A 21518-nucleotide genomic window follows, 5' to 3' on the forward strand; every position below is an offset into this window, starting at 1 on the left:
CTATCTATTCTTCCTCTAAGGATTTGCTAGAGAGTTCCAGGTCCCCTGGTGTTGCTGCTGCCAGCTGCCTGGCCATGCCCCAGCTTCTGCATAGGCACAATGGCCTTAATTACGGATTCTAAGAGATGCAGGATCTGCTTTAAAAATGTCCTGAGATGGGGACAGATTAGCTATGTTTGGACAACCATTGATGCTGGGCAAAGAATATCTAGAAGGTTCTCTTTCGACTTCCGAATTTTTCATCCTATAACGAAGGGGAAATGAGATGAAAGTAAGTTGTTGGGGGCTGGGCTCATCTAAAATGTCACCCCTAAGGAGCCTTCCCACACCACCTGTGCTGCCGTTGTTCCTCTTCTTCTTTGCCACTCCCCTTCATCATTGCCCTATTCTGTATGTCCTTTTCAGAACATGAGTCACTTCCTGTATTCGTTTGCATATTTGTACTCTCCTCCTGACATGAGCTCCAAGGAGCAGGGTCCTTACTTATCTGGCACATAGTAGGTGATCAAGAAATTATTGGCAGGCTGGCCATGTGATAGATAATATTAGTTAGTTCCTCTCTTCCTGGTATGTCTCCTCTCCTGTCACTCAAGCTTGCACAGCGAGGCCTTGCTTTGTCTGGTCTTCAGCATTTATCTTCTTCTCAAATAGCTAGCTGATCCTTTATCCGGCTTCGACCCACCCTGCACCCCTTATTTTATTGTCAGTTACAGGTGCTGCACCTTATTCCTGTGACATTGGGAGTTTTGTTATCTGACCTCGAGGATAAAATGCTGGGTCACCCAGGGAACTTCAGCGCAAAGTGACAACCAACTACAAAAAAGGAGCTCATTGGTTCCTGTAACTGTCAGTCAGCTGCACTCCCATAAGCTGCCAGTTAATGGAATACCAAGAGGTTGAGTCCTGGGGAGGTGGTCAATGCCTTCTGCAGAACCTGTCCAAGGACATTCTTATATTTCACCTATGAGTCTAGTTTTTGTATTCCAGAACCCCCTTGTCATGAGGCACAGTCCCTGCTGGATGATGGGAGGTGGAGCTGGACACAGTGCTATGTGATAGAAATATTGCTAGTGGTCCCGGTTCAGGGACCAAGCACTGGCCAGGACAAATGCTTCCCAGCTCCTAGGATCACAGGGCTGACTGTTGGTGAAGAGGCCAGGGAGTGTGTCCAGTGCAGAGGAGGGACAGTGTGAGCCCAGGGGCCTGGCAGTGCGATTGGAATGGAGTGGCGGCAGTGCTGTCAGGTGGCGGGTGTGTGGCAGTTGCCCTGTCTTCTGCTGCTGCCTAATTTGCATGTTGCTCATATCTGCAAATTGCCTTACAGCTTTAAAGCAGCATCTCACAGGCAAATTTTATTGGGTGTCCTGGTTGTAATCTCTCCTAGGATCTCGTAGGAATCTTTATGGCACACAGGGGACCCTGGGAAATCCTTCAGTAGATTATTTTCTATGTCCTGAGGAGACCTGGAGACCATTACCCATATCTCCTTTGTTATTTCATCCATAGCACCAGACTGTACTGGGCTTTCTGTTTCTAAAGGTGGGTTATGTTTGCAGGTGCAAAGAGAAGGAATACGATTATGATAATTTGCCCAGGACATCTGTTGTCATAGCATTTTATAATGAAGCCTGGTCAACACTCCTTCGGACAGTCTATAGTGTTCTCGAGACATCCCCAGACATCCTGTTGGAAGAGGTGATCCTGGTGGATGACTACAGCAACAGAGGTAAGCCCCAAGCCTTGGCTTCCTGCAGGGCCTGGTCTTCTTGGCAGTGGCTGGAGATGTGAGGAGGATGGAGGAATAGAGTAGGCTGAGGAAGGACAAGCTACCTGTGTCCCCTGTGCTTCACGAAGACCTCAGAGACAGCAGCCCAGGTCTAGGTAGGGTGGAGGATGGGAAAGAGAGTAGGGCCAGCTCAGGTCAGTGGAGAGCTGCTACCAACATTCTTTAAGAGGACTAGAAGGTCCAGATCAGCCTGAGAGCAATCTGGGTACTCTGTGGGGAGTGGGCCAATGGCAGGGGTGGGGTGGGGGGATAGGGGACTGTGGAGCTGGGGAGGGATGTCTGCAGTGCCTGCCCATAGTGACAGCCATGACTTGGCTAGGACTAGTATGTCCCTAGAGTAGTATCAGCCAGTGGATTTAGGGTTGCTGGTCAAGTGGGGGCCACTGAAATGAATGAGGGGGATATGTCAGGGATATAACAACAGGGGAGCTTTGTTCCAAACTAGATTAGCATCCTTAGGCCACCTGTGAGATTAGCAGCCATTGTCATTCAGGTGTGTGCCTGGCGGGCCCTGGTGTGTTGGCCTGTGGAGCTGCATGTCTGTGTTCCGATTGGTGTGGGCGCAGGGCTGTTCTCTGAGACCCTCACTACATGGAGGAATAGAGCTCTGTGGTGCCACATGTCTGGTGTGAGCATTGATGGTGGTGTCAGGACCTGACTCCTCCTCAGGCTTTCCCATTTCCTCCAGCGAGCCAGGCCTGGCCCAGATTGGCCTCTCATGGCTGGTCAGCAAGGAGGGCTTAAAGGGTGAGAGGGTCATACCCTTTCTCTTTAAGGGCACTATCTGCAAATTCCTTGCCTCCCACAAGGCAGAACCTGGTTGTCTGGTCACACCTAGATGCAGGGAATGCTGGGAAATGTAGCCATTATCCTGATGATTGAGTTCAGCTAAAATTCCTAGAGAGAGAGGCGGCTGGGCCAGTGTTCTTGTTGAGCTGCTGTTTGGTATGGCGTGGAGACTAGTAGCCAACTGAGTACTGAGCCACTGTGTTCTAGGTCACTGCATGGGTTTGAATACCCGCTCTAACTCAGGAACATGGCTCGGGCAACATGACACAATCCAGGCACCCCCATCCTGAGTGTGAGGCCTTCTTTGTTTCCATGCATTCACATGCCCTGCAGCTGGTTGACTCTGCTTGGTGGAGGAAGGGAATATTACTCTGTTATCCTAACACCAGGTTATTTGCAATTATAGTTCTGACTTAATGTCAACTGATGAATCTCTTCAAATGTCAAGGATCCTTAGAGAAATGTTTTCATCAACATTGAAGCAACCTAAAATATTTTGTACAGTTTTCCCCTCCAGTGATAGGTAAGGACTTGAGTTGAAGCCCATGTTGATATGAGAAAATGTTTTCTCCTTTTCTTTCTGCCTGAGTGCAGTCGCACCTGCTTGCACCTGGCCCCTGGCAATGTGAATCAGCCTCTGTCTCTGAGGTGGGAGGATTGAAGGCCAGGGTTAACCAAGTGCCTGGTTCCTTTCTACTCATTTCCTCTTCTGCAAGCTGGCATGAATGTGTCCTCCTAAGTTTGTTTTTGTTTGTAGATCTGGGGATTGAACCCAAGTCCTTGGATGTCTTAGGCAAGTACCCTACTAATTGAGCTATACTGCCAGGCCTGTTGGCTTTGAACTCACGATCTTCATTCCTCAGCATCCTGAATAGCTGGATTACAGCTCCACCATCATGCTCTTGATAAGTTATTCATTAGTTTCATATGGAAGTGAAATTGCACGAACAAGTCCTGGGATGTACAGTTAAGCCTGTCAAGTCTGAGCCAGGCTTCTTAAGGTCAAATCTTGTCTCCTCAGCTTACTTGCTGTCTGACCTTTAGGCAACTTAGCCACTCTGGCCCTATTATCCCCATCTGTGGAACGAGAAAACACTAGTACTTATCTCACGAGATAATCAGGGGGATTGAGTGGGTAATCCACAAGTTTCTTAGATGTACATGGCCTAATGGGGCCTCTTTTCTGTTACCTGCTGTTACTATGGCTGCTCACATTAGGCTGTAAGGTCCTCCTTAGACTGTTTCTTCTAACATAATGACTGGTATATTAGTTAGCTTGTCATCACTGTAATAAAACAGCTGATGCAGGGTACTTAAGAAGCAGAAGAGGTTTCTTCAGCTCTCAGTTTTGGGGGTTCAGGGCATGGCACCTGTAAAACCACTCCATTCATCACGTCATGGTAGGAGCACGGGGGAGGTGGTAAGTAATTACATCTGGGACCAGGAGCAGAGACCGAGATTCCACAATCTCCTTAAAGATGCTGCATGGTAACCTATAAGCATCTCCCATTAGGCTTCCATCTCCCAAAGCTCCACAACCTCTCAACAGCACCACCCTGAGGACAGAGGTTTAATTGCAGCAATCGCAATATCCGCTTAGGGGACACATGCCATGCCATCTTTATCTGTAGCATTGTGATTTGATAGCTCTTTTTTTTTTTTTTTTTTTTTTTTTGGTCAGTCCTGGCTTGAACTCAGAGTCTGAGCGCTGTCCTCGGGCTTTCTCAAGGCTAGAGCTCTACCACTTGAACCACAGCACCACTTTTGGCTTTTGTTTTCTATGTATGTAGTACTGAGGAATTGAATCTGGGTCTTTGTGTATGCTAGGCAAGTACTCTACCATTAGGCCAAACTCCTGGCCCTGTTTTTGTTTTTTTAATGTTTACAAATCAGGCTGTAAAGTAACATTTTAGGAGCAGCTTAATTGAGACATGTTCAAGCACTATACCATTCACCCCTTTCAGGTGCCTTCACCCTTTTGAGGTATGCAGATATTAGTTGAGAAGCAAATGAAGGTTCGAGAATTCTGTGCAGCAACAGCTTCCTCTTGCCATCAGGGACCTTCCAACCTTGGGCATAGGTGAGGTGAGGGTGTTCAGCGGGAGGCCCTGACTCTGCTGCCCTCTGTTTTTCCAGAGCACCTGAAGGAGCGCTTGGCTGAAGAGCTGTCGGCCTTGCCCAAGGTGCGCCTGATTCGTGCCAACAAGAGGGAGGGCTTGGTACGAGCCCGGCTGCTGGGGGCCTCCATGGCCAGGGGCAAGGTGCTGACCTTCCTGGACTGTCACTGTGAGTGCCACGAGGGGTGGCTGGAGCCGCTGCTGCAGAGGTGCGTGAGCCACCTGTGAGGGAAGGGATGTCCCTTGGGTGGACACAGGGACTGTGGCTCATTAAGTCACTACGGCTGTTTGCAGGGCATTGGGTGCCTGCGGCAAACATCTCCGCGGTTAACTTCTGTGGAAGTGGTCAGAGCACTGCGACCTGTAGGAGGCACTTTGGCACTGCTGCTCTTACTGTCACTTCCTGTCTAGTCATTGTAGAAGACTTGGGGGCATTCATTCATATGGCTCGATTCTCATTTAAATTTTTAAATTGTTATTCTAAAGGTGATGTACAGAGTGGTTACAGTTAACGTAAGTCAGGGAGTGGGGACGGTTCTTTTTGGACAATGTCACCCCTTCCCTCTCTCCTGGCCTTTCCCTCCCGTCCCCACCCACAAGTTGTAGAGTTCATTTTCAACATAGTGTCCAATGAATACCATGGCTGCATTTGTTTACCCTTCGTCTCTCCATTTCTGTACCCCTTTGTATCCCCAAATAGAGAGGTGAACAAACAAGACGAGAAGAAAAGAAAAACAGCAGCAAAGGAAAAAATCTCTTTTTTCCCATTTCCTGGATAAATATGTAAAAAGTTGCCATCATGGGGCTCTGTGGTTCATGCTTGTCATCTTAGCTACTGCTGTGAGGATTCCCATCTGAGGACTACATTTCAAAGCCAGCAGCGGAAGTTGGTCAGACCCTTAGTTCCAATTACCTACCAAAATGCTGCAAGTAGTGCTGTGGCTCGAGTGGTAGAGTGAGTACTAGCCTTGAGTGAAAAAGCTAAGGGAGAGTGTGAGGACTGAGTTCAAGCCCCATTACTAACACACACATACACAAAAAGGTTGACATCATATAGAATCACACTCCTACCAGGTGGAATATTCCTTTGCATTTCTTTCAAGTAGGGTCAGTTCACCATTACAACCAGTGCATGCAATGCCATGCTTGGAATGTGAGAGACCCATAATATGTTTTCCTACTTGTTGAATGTTTTCCTAATTTTATTGTGGTGCTAGGGATCAAACCCAGGATCTCTAGCATGCTAGGCAAGTGCTCTACCACTGTACTACCCGAAGCTTCCACAAAAATATTTTTAAAGTCAGAAGGAGAAAAGTGAACATCATAATGGTTTGGTTTGGTTTTGCCTAGATTGGGGTTGAATTCAGAACTTTGTGCATGCATAAATTGAGCTACACCTCCAGCCATTTGTGCACCGGTTATTTTGTGTGTGTGTATGTGCTGGTCCTGGGCTTGAACTCAGGTTTTAAGTGTTGTCCCTGAGCTTTTTTGCCCAAGGCCACTTGAGCCACAGATCTACTTCCATTTTGTTTTTGTTGTTTTGGTGATTAATTGGAGATAAGATTCTCACAGACTTTCCTGCTGAGGTTGGCTTTGAAATGGTTCTCAGATCTCAGTCTCCTGAATCTAGAATTACAGATGTAAGCCACTGGTGTCCAGCTTCTCTAGTTATTTTTGTGGTGTCCAGCTTCTCTAGTTATTTTTGATTCTTGCTTTCCCCCCCCCCCTTAAACACCAAGGCACATTTTGACCCCAATCCTCTTTATTTACACTGTCCACTGTAGCTAAGATGGAAAGTGTCAGTAAAACAGTTTTGTTCTGTTGAGATGCGGTCTCAGGAATTTTCCCAAGGTTAATCTCATACCATAATTCTCCCTATCTCAGCCTCCTGAGTAAGATTACATATATAAGCCACCAACACGCAGCTGTTATATGATAATGAATCCAGCCATGATTCTATGTCTTTTATGTCTATAACTGGAGGAAGGGGCCATGAAGGCCATCATGTGGCGCTGTCCCCATTCCCTTTACCATGGGGCCTGTTTCTCTTCTATTTGTTGCCCTCCACTACTTCCTCCAGTGTCTCAGTCTTTCATGAGCTCCTGAGTGTGCATGAGGAAGGCAGGAGCTGGGCTGACAAACCAGTAACCCTCCTGGAGGGAGAGGAAGGTACACAGGTTTTTGTCTGGTCTTCCCTTCTGGGGCAGACAAGGGCCAGCTCACTTTGTCAACATTCCCTCAAGAATTCTTACTTTAACTCTGGGTGGCTGTTGATCCAATATGACCAGTATGTCCGAGGCCCTGAGACTTGGGGGCTAGGAATGAGGGCCAGAATTAAAGGAGCAGAATTGGAATTTCAAATCTAACTGCAAAGCTGACCTTTTGGTCTGGGTGTTTCGATAACCATTTCATTTTTCTTTTTTGGTACTCACATTGGGACTTGAACTCAGGCCTTGTGTTCTCACTTGCCTTTTTCAGCTCAAAGCTGCCACTACTTTAACCACTTCAGGCACACCTCCACTTCTGACCTTTTAATGATTAGTGGGAAATAAGAATCTCTCAAATTTTTCTGCCCAGTTTGGCTTTGAACCATGATCCTCGTATCTCAGCCTCCCAAGCAGCTAGAATTACATGATCTACCAGCCCCTTGGTGTATGATCTTGACCTTAAGGTGCTAACTGTGATGAAACATGAGAAATGGAAAACCTGCTTGTTTTGGAAGTCACCTTTGATTCTTTCTGCGGGATTCCAATTTAGCCAGAATGTAGAGAGAAAAGATGGAAGCCATGAATCTTCCCCAGTATTCCTCATGGAGGCCTCTGCCTGGGATCCAACATGGCTGCAGACCTCTGAATAAGAGAAGCAGGCCTGTGACACAGGCCTGGGTCATTTTCTCATCTTCTGGCTGTCTTGCCAGCTGTCTGGGAGGAAAGACAGGATGTGTTGGGTATTGGCAGGATCTATGAGAGCGAGTCGGCGGTGGTGTGCCCTGTGATCGATGTGATTGACTGGAACACCTTCGAGTACCTGGGCAACTCTGGGGAGCCACAGATTGGCGGCTTCGACTGGCGGCTGGTGTTCACGTGGCACATGGTTCCTGATCGGGAGCGTATGAAGATGCGTTCCCCCGTCGACGTCATCAGGTTAGGCTGTTTCCCAGGCGCTCTTTGAGCCTTATCATATCTGGTAACAGTGAGGCCTCCAGAGGGATAGTCAGTGGTTAGATACCACCCCCCCCTTTCCCCACCTCCCAGGGTATTTGCTTATTTTTACCAAATATTTTTGCTGTGAAGGTAGATTTTATATCAGTATAATTACTTGTTTTATTTTAATTTTTTTTTCATGTCAGTCTTAGGGCTTTTGAACTCAGACGTGGACTCTATCTCTGAGCTTCTGTGCTCAGCTACTAGAGCTCTACCACTTTGAGCCACAGCTCGACTTCTGGTTGATGGGTGTGTGTGTGCTGGTGCTAGGGCTTTTGAACATAGGGCCTGAGTGCTGTCCCTGTATTTAGGCTGTTTTTTTGGTAGTTAATTGGAGATAGGAGTCTCATAGAGTTTCATGCCCAAGCTGGCTCTGTGATCCTCAGATTTTACCCTTCTGAGGAGCTAGGATTACAGGTGGCTGGCTAGTTCATTAATTTTTTTTTTGGTCTGTTGTGGGGCTTGACTCTGTGCCTGTACACTCTCCCTAAGCTCTTCAGCTCAAGGCTACTACTCTTATCACATTGAGCCATGGCACCACTTCCTGTTTCCGGGTGGTTAGTTGGGGATGAGTCTCACAGATTAATGTGCCTGGGCTGGCTTTGAACCAGGATCCTCAGATCTCAAGCCTTCTGAGTAATTAGGATTACAGGCATGAGCCACCAGCACCAGGCTTATTAAATTTTTAAACTGGGGTAAAATTTCCATAACTTAAGATTTAACTTTTTGGGGCCAGGAGTATGGCCTAGTAGTAGAGTGCTTGCTTAGCATGCATGAAGCCATGGGTTTGATTCCTCAGTACCATGTACACAGAAAAAGCTGGATATGGTACTGTGGCTCAAGGGGTAGGGTGCTAGCCTTGAGAAAGCTCAAGGACAGTGCCCAGGCCCTGAGTTCAAGCCCTAGAATTAGGGGGGGAAAAAGACAAAGATTTAACTTTTTTTCTTCTTCTTCTTTTTGGTAGAGCTGGAGAGTGAACTAGGGCCTCACAGATGCTAGGCATGTGCCTGTTTCCTGTGATTCTCAAAGCAGCTCAGTGGAGTAGTACTTGCTGAGCATGTGTAGGGCTATGGGTTCAATTCTCAGACCCACATAACAAAAATGAATAAATGGATGGGCAATGGTAGCTCACACCTGTAATCCTGGCTACTCAGGAGGCTGAGATATGAAGATAGCAATATGAAGCCTGCAGGAACAGGAATGTCTTTGAGACTCTTATGTCTAACCACACAAAAACTGAAGTGGAACTGGTGACTCAGAGATAAAATGCTAGCTCTGAGCAAAAAAACCCTCGGGGACAGTGTCCAGGCCCTAAAACTGAACAAATGAAAATGCACTGGTTTCTCCTGAACCCTTGATCATTTGGGGGCACTATTCCCTTCTCCAATTGGCTAGCCCCTCTTCTTCCTACAGACCTCACTTCCCCCCAGAATCTCAGCCCCACCTTCCCTGCCCGATGCTGTATTCTGAGCACTTACAGGGGTATGGTAGGCTTTGTCTGGTAAGGTGTCTGTCTGTGAGCCTCCCCAGGGCAGGGCCTGTGGGTACATCTGTGCCTCTAGGCCCAGCTCATTATAGGGCAGCCACTGGTAAACTTGGTACACTTAGAAATAGTTATACTGAAATACAGATCCACACTCTTCTAGATCTCCAACAATGGCTGGGGGACTGTTTGCTGTGAGTAAGAACTATTTTGAATATCTGGGGTCATACGATACAGGAATGGAAGTTTGGGGAGGAGAGAACCTCGAATTCTCCTTTAGGGTAAGTATTCAAGTCATTTCTTTGGATTCCTTGTTAATCTGTTCTTCCTATGTCTGTCTCTGAATGATGGAATCCACTATAAGATCCACTGGTAGATTTATTTCTACAAGGACAGTTTGTCCAAAGATCGTGCCTATGATAGTGACATGTGACACATCTTTTATAAAAAGCTTGCTAATTTTCTGTTTACAAAACATGCTTTGAAGCCTTGGGATCTTAAGGGTCCTGTGGTTTTTATACTTTTCCTCTCTAGGTCTACAGAGGGAAGCAGGTCAGGGGAGTGGCTGTGACTTGGTCAAGGTCACTCAGAGTCAGCAGCACATGTACTTTGTAGCTCCCTCCTCTTCTTGTCTGCTGGAGGTTGGTTTTTTGTTTTTTTGTCGATCCTAGAACTTGAACTCTGGGCCTGGGTGCTGTTCTTGAGCTCTTCAGCTCAAGGCTACTACTGCTCTACCCCTGGAGCCACAGCACCACTTCTGGTTTTCTAGAGGTTAGAGATAAGAGTCTCAAGGTCTTTAGTGCCTGGGCTGGCTTTGAACCATAATCCTCAGATCTCAGCCTCCTGAGTAGCTAAGATTAGGATTACAGGTGTGAACCACCATGCCCAACTTGTCTGCTGGTGTCTTTACTTGAGTGTGACGAAGTGACCTCTCCCTTAGCACAATGCTTTCTAATCTGGGACACGTATGAGAACTATTGGGAAATTTGTTAAAGAGGCCAGATTCCCAGGTTCTATCTGGAGTTAGGCTTGACAGATTGAGGGTGAGGCCAGGACATACACACACACACACACACACACACACACACACACTGCTGAACTGGGCTAAGGAAGTCCTTCTGAAAAGTCCATCTTAGTAGAGTTTCTAGTCAGTGGAATTTTACATTTTTAAGTCATTTATATCTTGGGCCAGGTGTGGTGGTGTACAATTAAAATTCCAGATAATCCTGAGGCAGAGATAGTAGGATTGTTGAAGGTTAGCCCCTTCAAAAGCACCATCTGAAAAATAATCGAGATGCAAAAAAGCTAAGGGTAAGCCGGGTGTGGTGGCTCACGCCTGTAATCCTAGCTACTCAGGAGGCTGAGATCTGAGGATCTCTATTCGAAGCCAGCCTGGGCACTAAAGACCGTGAGACTCTTATCTCCAATTAACCACTAGTAAACCAGAAGTGGCACTGTGGCTCAAGGGATAGGGTGGTAGCCTCAAGCTGAAGAGCTCAGGGACAGCACCCAGGCCCAGAGTTCAAGTCCCACAATGGACCAAAAAAAAAAAAATCCAGGGGTGTGACTCAGGTTGTAGACCACTTGCCTCCCAAATTTAAGCCCTGAGCTCAATCCCCAGAACCACTGCCGCAAAAGCAAAACACATTGATCTTTAATAATACTTTACCTGCTCATGAAAACCACATACAGTTTTGCCTTCCATGGAGAACTCAAAACTCTGAGTCATAAGCAGCAAATATATCTAGGGCACCAATAGCTCACACTCAGGAGGCTGGTATCTCAGGATTGCAGTTTGAAGCCAGTCTTGGGGCAGACAATCTCCAATTGACCAGCAAAAAAAGCAAAGCATGGAGATGTAGCTAATGGTTTAATGTCAGCCATGAGCACACACACACACACGAAAAAATCCAAACAAGAGCATCATGGGCCTGATTTTAAGTTCCCCCAAACAAAGCAACAGCAACAAAATCCACAAAATGTAACATTGATTTGTACTGTCCTTGCAAAAATGTGGTGTTCATGTCTCCTTAGATGACTGTGTTGTTGAATTTTGAGTGTCCTTCTAATGATCTTTCTGCCTCTTTCCCAGGTGTCAGGCTGCTCTGCCTGCTTCTAGAAGCTCTTCCTCTGTCCCTTCCAACTCTCCCCTTCCTTGCTGCTTTCCTATCTTCTGTGGCTAGGCAATCAGGTAATGGAGTCTGGTTTTATGTGCCTAGTCACTGGGTTGCCAGTGGTCTCTGTGGACCTCCACAAATCAAGTGCATGAACATTAGAGCATCGGTGATGGACTTTGGGGTCTTGGCTCTGATGGCTTTGGTTTGTCTTTGGAGCATCTTTTTTGTACTTTGCCTGTCTCCTGTGTCATGAGCATGCTGGGTAAGTGGCCTTTGTTCCCATGGAGACTTGAGTGTGACTTCTGAGGACAGACTTCTCCTCTGCTCTGTGCACAGATCTGGCAGTGTGGAGGGTCACTGGAAATACACCCCTGTTCCCATGTTGGCCATGTTTTCCCCAAACAAGCCCCCTACTCGCGCAGCAAGGCTCTGGCCAACAGCGTCCGTGCAGCTGAAGTGTGGATGGATGAATTTAAGGAGTTCTACTATCATCGCAGCCCCCATGCTCGCATGGTGAGTGCCAGCCATCGCACATCCTGTGTTCTCACGAGAACCTTGCAGCCAGTGCTGGTTTCCCTGACATCGTTGATTCACTTCCTCAAACAGGGGGGCAAACTCAGGATATGAGTATGAAAAAACTTCATTCCTGCATTTGTAATAATCACATACAGTCAATTTATATTACTTCCAGTAGCCAACATGGAGTTAGTAAAGACCATGCCATTACTTCCGGGGGAAGGCAGGGTTAGATTTCTGCCAGACTTACGATGGTTTTGTCAACCAAGTCAGTATGGTTTTATGTATATTTAGAGATGTTTAAAGATGGGCACTGGTGGCTCATACCTGCAATCTTAGCCACTTGGGAGGTTGAGATCTGAGAATTGGGGTTTAAAGCCAGCTCATTCAGGAAAGTCCATGAGACTAGAATCTCCGGCTAACCAGCAAAAATCCAGAAGTAGAGCCGTGGTTTAAATGGTAGAGTGCTAGCATTGAGTGTAAAAGCTCAGCGACATGGCTCAGGCCTTGAGTTCAAGCCCCATGACTGACCAAAAATAAATAAATAAAAAATAAATAAAGTCACCAACAACTGTTCCAAAAAGGGTAAAATGCAGGACAACCAGTAGATCATCAAAATGACTCATTATTACAGTGTGCTGAAACAAGAGGCAGAGTGTCGTGTTAGATCTTGCTTAGGAGCATGCACATGGAACAACTTAATTTTTTTCATCCCAGGAATGTCAGTGGGTATTTATTTAGGGGTTATAAATAAGTTTAGCAGGTAGATGAATTTGCACATGCAGAATTGGTAAAGACAGAGGTTTGACTATTACATCATAGCCAGTCCGGCCTCTGTCATGTCCTGTGCCAGGTAAGGTTACACCTCTTGTGACATTCCTCTTTGAAAACAAATTGACTGCACCCACAATCGGTGGGTTGGAGTTAGGCCCAGTTCTATGGGTGGAAGTTATGGCTCAGCATTCTTGCCTTCTCATGGAGGTCCTTGGTCTCCCCTCAGAAGGTTCTTTCTACCTCCAGTGAACCCCAGAGACTTTTCTCCATTCCATTCCCAGACAGAGACCTAGAATATGGCTGGGCCACGCTGAAACCCTTTCTGGCTATGTGTGATAGCTAAGGGAGATTGGGGCTGTGGGGTGGGGGCAGCACCCTGACAGTGCCAGTCTACCTCTCCTCTGTCTGCTGCATGCCAGAGGTGTCTCTGCAGGGTGCTAAGGTTCCAGCACTATTGCTTTACTCCCTGAAGACCCCACTAAACACTGCTGAGATCCTAGACTCCTGTGGCCCAGCACACAGTAGATGCCCAGTAAAATCAGGGTGCTGTTTAGTAGTGAGTGAGCATCTGCGAAGGCAGACTTTGCTAGGTAGCCCCACCACCTGCAGGGACTTACTGTGCTATGGATTCTCAGGAACCCTTTGGGGACGTGTCCGAGAGGAGGCAGCTCCGAGCCAAGCTCCAGTGTAAAGACTTCAAGTGGTTCCTGGACACAGTGTATCCAGAGCTGCATGTGCCTGAGGACAGGCCTGGCTTCTTCGGGATGGTGAGCTGGGCAGCCAGGTGGCAGGGCGTTCTCACATCTGAATGATGCGTGCTGGGAAAGAAAAGCTCTTTCTTGGGGACTGTGGCCTCCTCTGTTTCCACATCCTTCTACCTTGTCATCTCTGTATGTCCGCTCTCCATGAATCTCTGAGGTTTGGGTTCAGAATGTGAGATCTGGAAATTGGCAAATGTGAGCCTCTCATTTTCTAGGTGAAGAAGCTGAGGCTTCCTTGGTATCCCCACATGGCAGTTTTTGCTACCACCCTATGGCCAGTCCTAACTCCCAGCTGTGGTGTGCACAGAGGCAGGGGTGGGGTGGGACAGTCACTCCCCCCCCACAAAAAAAACCCGAATATTTCTCTAATGAGATCAGCTAAGCACGCCTAGTGTATTTGAGTGTTGCTGAGAATCACATTGTCTTAGAGGGGCCTGCTCTTTTTTTTTTTCTCTTTTGCTCAGAAGCACTGGAGTTCCATTCTGGAAGTCTTCAGTAAATACAAGAGAATGCTCAAACATACAGAGATGCAGAATGGTTTGAGTTCCATCTCTGTGCTCCTAGAATAGTCAAGATTGGGGTTTTCTTGTCTTCCTTCTTCCCTTTTCCACCCTCCATGCCTTTTCCTCTTTTTAATCAAATGGCATTTCATTCCTATGCACTTAAGTACACTTTGTAAATTTTACATGTTACAAAGCTGGAGAAGGTTATCATACATAATCAAATAAACACCAATTTCCTGCTCATTTACTATCTGTTTCCAGTTCATATTCCTATGAATTTTCAATTATCTCTTCAGGTGGTAGTCAGATAGTGGGGATTCAAGCAAAGTCCATGTGTTGTGTTTGGCTGTTGCACCTTATTTTCTCTCTATATATTTTTTTCTGTTTAAAAATGATACTGAGGTTTGAACTCAGGGTCCTGAGCCATACCACCAGCTCTTTTGTTTGATGGTTGTTTAGAGACAGTATTTTGTCTTTTGCTCAGGCCTGTACCTGGAGCACAGTCTTCCTGTTTTAGGCTTCTGACACAGTTGGCATATGAGATACACACCATTTCACCTAGATATTGATTGCGATGGGTCCTGGGTTCTGTCCTTGAGCTTCTTTAGGTCAAGACTGACACTCTACCACTTGAGCCACAGCTCCACTTCTGGCTTTGTGCTGGTTATTTGGAGATAAGCATTTCATGGGTCTTCTTGCTCAGGCTGTCTTCAAACTTCAGTTCTCCGATCTCAGCCTCCCGAGTAGATAGGATTACAGGCATCAGCTCTCAACATCCGGCCTGAGATGGGGACCTTACGAACGATTTGCCTGGGCTAGCCGGGAATCTCAGCCTCCAGAGTAGCTAGGGCTATAGATGTGAGCCACTGACACCTGCCCGGTTCTAATAATATTAACACAACTACAGCTTTATTCAAGAGTGCTTTATTCAAGAGTGTATTTAAAGCAGTTTCAAGACAACAGTCTAAATCAGGTATGGTGCCATAACTGTAATCCTAGCTATAGAAACATGGACAGGACAATCATGATTTTGAAGCCTACCCTGGCAAAGTTAATGGTCTCATTAACCCTGTCATAAACAAAAGGGCTGAGCATGGCATGTAGTAGAGTGCTTGCCTAATATGCATGAAGCCTTCTGTTCAATTTCTCAGTTCTAGATAAACAGAAAAAGTCGTAAGTGGTGCTGTGGCTCAAGTGGTAGGAGGCTAGCCTTTGAGCAAAAGAAGCTCAGGCCCTGAGTTTAAGCTGTAGGACTGGCAAAAAAAAAGGGGGTGGGGAGAGGTACCTAAGAGTAGAGTGCTGTCCTGCATCTCAAAACTCTGGGTTCAAACCCCAGTATAGTATTACAGTACACTACACAGAATGAGCACATTTCACTCAAGCAAACTTTGGTCTGAAATCACTTTTAGAATCCTTTTCTTTGGAATCATATTGCCAGCTTGGTTTAATTAGCCTTTACTCTTGGCTCAAGGCCATCACTTCAATGTGCTTGGACCATGCAGCACCAAGGCTGCTGCTGCTGCTAACTAGAAATGTGAGCTTTCTTTCTCTCTCTCTGTCTGTGTCTGTCTGTCTCTGTCTCTTTCTCTCTCTCTGTCTCTCTCTCTCTCTATTTTTCCCTTTCTTTGGGACTTGCGCTGTGAGCCAGTGCTCTTTCTCTTAGCTTTTTCAAGGGTGGCACTCTACCACCTGAGCCAAGCTCCACATCTATCTTTTTCGATAGTTTATTGGAGATAAGAGTCTCACAGACTGGGCTGGCTTTGAACCGCTATCCTCAGATCTCAGCCTCCTGAGTAGCTAGGATTACTAGGATTACGGGTGTGAACCACTGACACCCCACTGAGATGTGAGGTTTTCTGTCTAGAAAATGGTCATGCCTCTGATGCTCTGGTTCAGCTTCTTCCAGTGGAGTAAAGATTTCTGCCACTGCAGAATGGGAGGTGAAGACTAGAACGTGCTAGGCAAGAGGGAGGGTCCCTTCCCTAGCCCTGTTCTGCAGCCTGCTGTTCCCTCCCACCATCCTCACTGAGCCTTGTGTGGGAAACTGTTCGTCCAGTCGAGATCTAGATGGGAATTTCACCTTTGTGTTTTGTTTAGCTCCAGAACAAAGGACTGAAACAATACTGCTTTGACTACAACCCTCCTGACGAAAACCAAATCGAAGGGTACCAAGTTATTCTGTACCCTTGTCATGGGACGGGCCAGAACCAGGTAGGTGTGTGAGCCTCTGAAGGGAGAGAGGAGGACAAAGCACAAAGCTCTGGGGATTTTGTTGTTGTTGTTGTTTTGTTTTTGTTTTTAATTAATAATTGACTTTTTTTTTTTCTTTTGAGCTCGATGTGTAGCTTAGTGGTACATGCATACCAGGTGGGAGACCCTAGATTTAACCCCAGCACTGCAATTAAAAAATATTCTTTTTTTTTTTTTTTGCCAGTCCTGGGCTTGAGCTCAGGGCCTGAGCACTGTCCTTGGACTTTCTCAAGGCTAGAGCTCTACCACTTGAGCCTCAGCACCACTTCTGACTTTTTTCTATGTATGTGGTACCGAGGAATTGAACCCGGGTCTTCATGCATGCTAGGCAAGCACCTTAACCACTAGGCCAAACTCCCGGCCCCTTAAAAAATAGTCTTAATTAGATTTTTCAACACAGAAGTCATTTGCACTTATTGTAGAACACGTGGGAAGTATACATTATAGAAGCCAGGGAGACCATTACTAAAAATGAAGATATACGCCCTTTCCAGCTGTTTCTATACACGTTTTAGGTTAAATTTTTGACATGTGTATGCTTTATAATACCATTAACTTAGTCATATTTATGTTAGTCTATGACTTTTGAGATCATCACTCCTGATAGCCTCTTTTTTTTTTCTTTCCGTAACTGCTGGAGATACACCCAGAGCCTTGCACATAACATGTGTTCACGAATACCATTTTGCTGTGTCTACTACTGTTTGCCTCCCTGTTTTTGCAATTGAAAATACCTCTGCCATTAACATCTGTGGTCAGAAAGAAGGTGAAAGAGAAGCAACAGCAAATCTGCATTTCCTGTGATTCCCATGGAATCAGTTCTGAAATAGGATTCCGGGCTCTGATACACAGCACCACGCTGCAGAACAGTGTTAATGGAAATTGCCTTAGCTGGGGCCTAGGTGGATCTTCCTAGGTGAAGTGTTACAAGTCAGGCTGGGCAGAGCAGAGCAGAGCAGGCTTAGCCTGGGGTGTCCAGGGACCAATACAGTAGCCTGGGCCAGGAAAGTAAGTGTACCTACCAGGATGAAGCCCTTGCAGGAGGCAGGGAAGGGAAAAGGTGGGTGTGGAAATGTCAGAGCTTTCCCACTTTGTGGAGTGTCAGACATCTGTTTTCTTCTGCTCTGGGCTCAACCCAAATTCATTGACTATAGCCATCTCATTTTCAATAAGCTTCTATTATTTAGACCTCCGCTAACCTTACCAGTAAGGCTTTTTGGCCCTTCCTAGAGCAGTATTCCTTCAAGCTGGTCCTCTCTTCGCCTTACCTGGGACCTACCCTGTAGGGTACTATAGATACTATACCTACTCAGTAGGGTAGCATTCCACCCCATCCAGTCCCAGCCTTTGGCTTTTCCAGCTCTCAGGAAATGGGCAGGAAAAATACTGTTCTGTGTGCCTTAGAGCAGCCACCCGTGTTGGAAGAGGGCAGGCCTTGTCAAAACATGCAAAAATTTGCCAGGTGCCAGTGGCTCATGCCCATAATCCTAGTTTACTTAGGAGGCTAAGTGCTGAGGATCAAGATCAGAATCCAGCCTAGGCAGGAAAGTTTGTGAGACTCTTAACTCTAATACTACCAGAAAGCCAGAAGTGGAGCTATAGCTCAAGTGGTAAAAGTGCCACAATTGTACAAAAAAAAAGCTAAGAGATAGCACTTGGGCCCAAAGATCAAGCCCTAGTACTAGCCCTCCTCCTCACCCTCCTCCTCCTACAAACTGCAGCTTCCTGGACCTCATCTTCAATAGAAAGAACCCTGATAATTTCTGTGGAGGAGTTGGGGGCAGAAACCAGGATTTGTCCAAGTGCCATAGGTACTTCAAGGAATATCACATCATGGAATAACTGACACTATTGTTCACCCCATTTTTAGTTTTTTGAGTACACGTCCCAGAAGGAAATACGCTATAACTCCCGCCAGCCAGAGGGCTGTGTCACTGTGGAAGTAGGAACCGACATCCTCATCATGCGACTCTGCAAAGAGATGGTCCCTGAGAACCAGAAGTTTATCCTGCAGGTCAGTAAATGCTGACCTCCCAGCCATCAGCTTGGGCTTTTGGGGAGTGTGGAAGCCAGCCACTGCCTGGCTTTGACAGGATCCTCAGCACCTGGTGACAGTAATGCTTTTATCTTTTCTACCACATGCTGCAGAACTCTCACACTTGGGTTCAGATGAATGAGGTGGGAATGAGTGACACAAACAGCCAACGTGTCAGGATACTAGATCAGAACCAGGTTATGAAGACACTGCGCTTCTATGAGCTTCATTTCACCCAGATCTAAAATGGACCTGATTATAGCAGCTCTTCTTACTCCAGTGAGAAGGCGATGTGAAGTGATCTTTGAAACCTGATCAGTAGTGTGTTTGTCTTTGGAAGCTGCCAAGCCCCTCAGGGACTTGTTACTTATGTATGGTGTTACAGCTAGGAAAACATTTCTGGAGCAGAGCTGGCTTTCCAAGTATGGTTGATTCAGAGTAGGCCTGAAAGGCCACTGTCCCTACTGGGTTTGAAGCAAGACTGTGACAGAAGTCTAAAAAAGTACTTGAAGAAATAAATCCAAAGAAAATAATTGATAGAACATTAAAATCTTCTGTTAAAATGAGTTAATCCTAAGTACATCAGAGTTGGAGTGTGTTTCTGGTAGGAAAATGTTATAATTAGCAATGGAATTTTCTGTCTGCCTAGAAGAGCTCACCACCATGGGGCTATTTCTTATACTGTAAGTGTAAGAAAATTAGATGGAGAAATACTGCAGACACCTCTCAAATCTATGGTCTTCTTCCTTCACTTCTTTGTCCCTATGGTATGTTGTCAAGGAGAAGTAATGTAGGGTAGACGCAATAAAGTTAGTTTGAATAAGCCAGCTTAAACTTTTTACTGTGAATTTTTAGTGACCTTTTAAGGAGAAGTACATTTGTTTAGAAGGATGGACAAATGCTTACTTTACTTTTCAGTTCTCTGATGGACTCTTAGAAGCACTGGGAAGGCCTTTTCAGATTCCTGACATTGAGATTGTCTTGTGTCTACTTTTGTTTTCAAGGCTTCCTCCTTTGGAACAGGCAAACCTATTTCTTCTGCCTTTCTGCTTCTGATTCTTAAGTTAGTCATAGAGAGACAAGAAATGCCAGGGTTGATGAGGGACTTGTCAAGCTAGCTTTGCCAGAGTAAGGAGCTAGATCAATAGAGGAGGCCATTATAAAAGGCCATCATCCCCTAAGTGTGGGAATTGGCCATCATAGAACCAGGTCCTTATCCATCCCAGTATCCAAGTGAGAAACTCAGGCCAGTGGCCAGACTTTCCTTCCTTCTCTCACTCAACCATCTTGTGCCTGAATTGGAACTTTGGTCAAGTTTCCTGACTCTGTTTAAATACATAAGAGATAAAGATCACCAGGGATGGAATTAGTTGACCTTAGAGAAGTTAAAGAAAAGATCTTTGTTCTGATTTCTGTCAAGGAAACTATAAAAATGAGCTGGAAGTTCTGACAGATGCCTGGAGGAGCCAGCAGGTGGCATCCTTGATCCCATATGGGCTGATTTTGTGGATGTCTGGTTTTCCCGGCACACACACACACACACACACACACACACACACACACACACACACCACACACACACACACACACAGACACACACATGCATACGCACGACTGTCTTGAATTGATATTTTGCATGGAAGATACTTTGCTCGCAACAGATTTCTTTTTGAAATGATAAAAACTACAATCCAAGCTCTTAAGAACTTTTTTGAAAAAACTTTGCTGAGGAGCCATGTGTAATTGTCTTGAACATCCAATGTCTGTTATCATTTCTAGGATGAATCCTTAGTTCACGAACAGTCCAAGAAATGTGTCCAGGCTGTGAGTAAGGATCACAGCAACAATTTTGTGCCACTCTTACGAGAATGCACCGACACCGATCATCAGAAGTGGTTCTTCAAGGAAAACATGTAATAGAGCATCCCTGCGCCAAGCAAGATGCCCATTGAAGGCCCGGGACTTCGTGACCAACCAAGACTTAGCCATGCAGGGGCCAGAGCCTACCATTAAACAGACTGCTATACTTTTTTTAAATTTTACAAATGTTCTCCTCGAACCCTATTTTCCAAGAGTAACCATTACATGTTAACTCTTGGTACTGGGAAAATTAAAGCTTTATATTATTTTTCTATCAGAAGATAGATCCTATGGATGTGTCTTTTATTATCACTAGAAAAAAAGTGCGAAATGTTTTTATATTGGTACATTCACAAATTCCCAGGTATGAAGATGTTTGTGATGTACTCTGTACAAGTTGATCAAACCTCGGATTGGGATGGGCTGGCATTTTTTCAATGTAGAGAGATGGACGCTAGCAACACTGTGCTAATTTCTCTAGGCCATCGAGACAGATCATGTTTTTTATTAAAGGATGCTTTTTGCTTGTGTGTTATTATCACAGTCAGAACTCTGTAATGTTCTTGTTTGCCAAAGGGAACTATCCAAAATTGAAATATCAAGGAAACAATCTGACTTACCCAGATAACATGAAATTGAGGGTAGACTTGTGGCCATGCCTAGTAGAGGGTGGTTGGTTGTTTTTAGTAATTAAAAAATGTTTTGCCAGGCACCAGTAGCTCACACCTGTAATCCTAGTTACCAAGAAGGCTGAGATCTGAGAATTGAATTCGTAGCTAGCCTAGGCAAAAAAGCCTGTGAGACTCTTACCTCCAATTAGCCAGCAAAAAGCCAGAGGTGGAGCTGTACCTCAAGTGGTAGAGCCATCCTTGAGTGGGAAAGCTAAGGTACAGCACCCAAGGCCTGACTGTAAAGTAAACCCCAGCACTAGCATGCGTGAGCGCGCACACATACACACACACGCACGCATACATACACACAACATTTATATCATTTTTTAATTCCTATCACACAGTACAGTCAGGGAAAAGTTTGGTGTCCTATATGAAGTCCTTTTTCTGATTTGTTTGTTGGTTATATTTGGTCATTCAAACAACATTAGATTTTGTTGATGCAGCAGCTGAAGTGGTGATGGTTTCTCTCAGCAGCGGGTGTCTGATTGGTCCCAACTCAGTTCTCAGATCCAGCTTGAGGCAGTCACTGTGATAGTGTAAACTTCAGACCTGTGTTTCTGTACCAGTTAGATGGGAGAGGAGGAAGGTCCGTGCAGTTGATTAAAAGTCACCTCATGTCTCCCACTTTTTCAGACATTCTCCTCAGAGTC

At 45.7% G+C, this 21518-nt stretch overlaps 1 protein-coding gene across 1 annotated transcript in view; it reads left to right on the forward strand.

Moving 5' to 3' along the window:
* Galnt12 (polypeptide N-acetylgalactosaminyltransferase 12) overlaps positions 1–20478 on the forward strand; it is a 33894-nt gene extending 13416 nt beyond the window's left edge. The window contains exons 2-10 of the mRNA XM_090330313.1: positions 1557–1726; positions 4712–4901; positions 7650–7835; positions 9542–9659; positions 11832–12008; positions 13421–13552; positions 16147–16260; positions 18170–18313; positions 20114–20478. Of these exons, the coding sequence (XP_090186439.1) occupies positions 1557–1726; positions 4712–4901; positions 7650–7835; positions 9542–9659; positions 11832–12008; positions 13421–13552; positions 16147–16260; positions 18170–18313; positions 20114–20251 (1369 nt within the window). The 3' untranslated portion in view covers positions 20252–20478. The remainder of the gene's footprint in view (positions 1–1556; positions 1727–4711; positions 4902–7649; positions 7836–9541; positions 9660–11831; positions 12009–13420; positions 13553–16146; positions 16261–18169; positions 18314–20113) is intronic.
* Positions 20479–21518: the final 1040 nt, after the last annotated feature.

This window comes from Megascapheus bottae, chromosome 3 (genome assembly GCF_031878675.1).
Source record: "Megascapheus bottae isolate mThoBot1 chromosome 3, mThoBot2.hap1, whole genome shotgun sequence".
NCBI classification, from domain to species: Eukaryota; Metazoa; Chordata; class Mammalia; order Rodentia; family Geomyidae; genus Megascapheus; species Megascapheus bottae.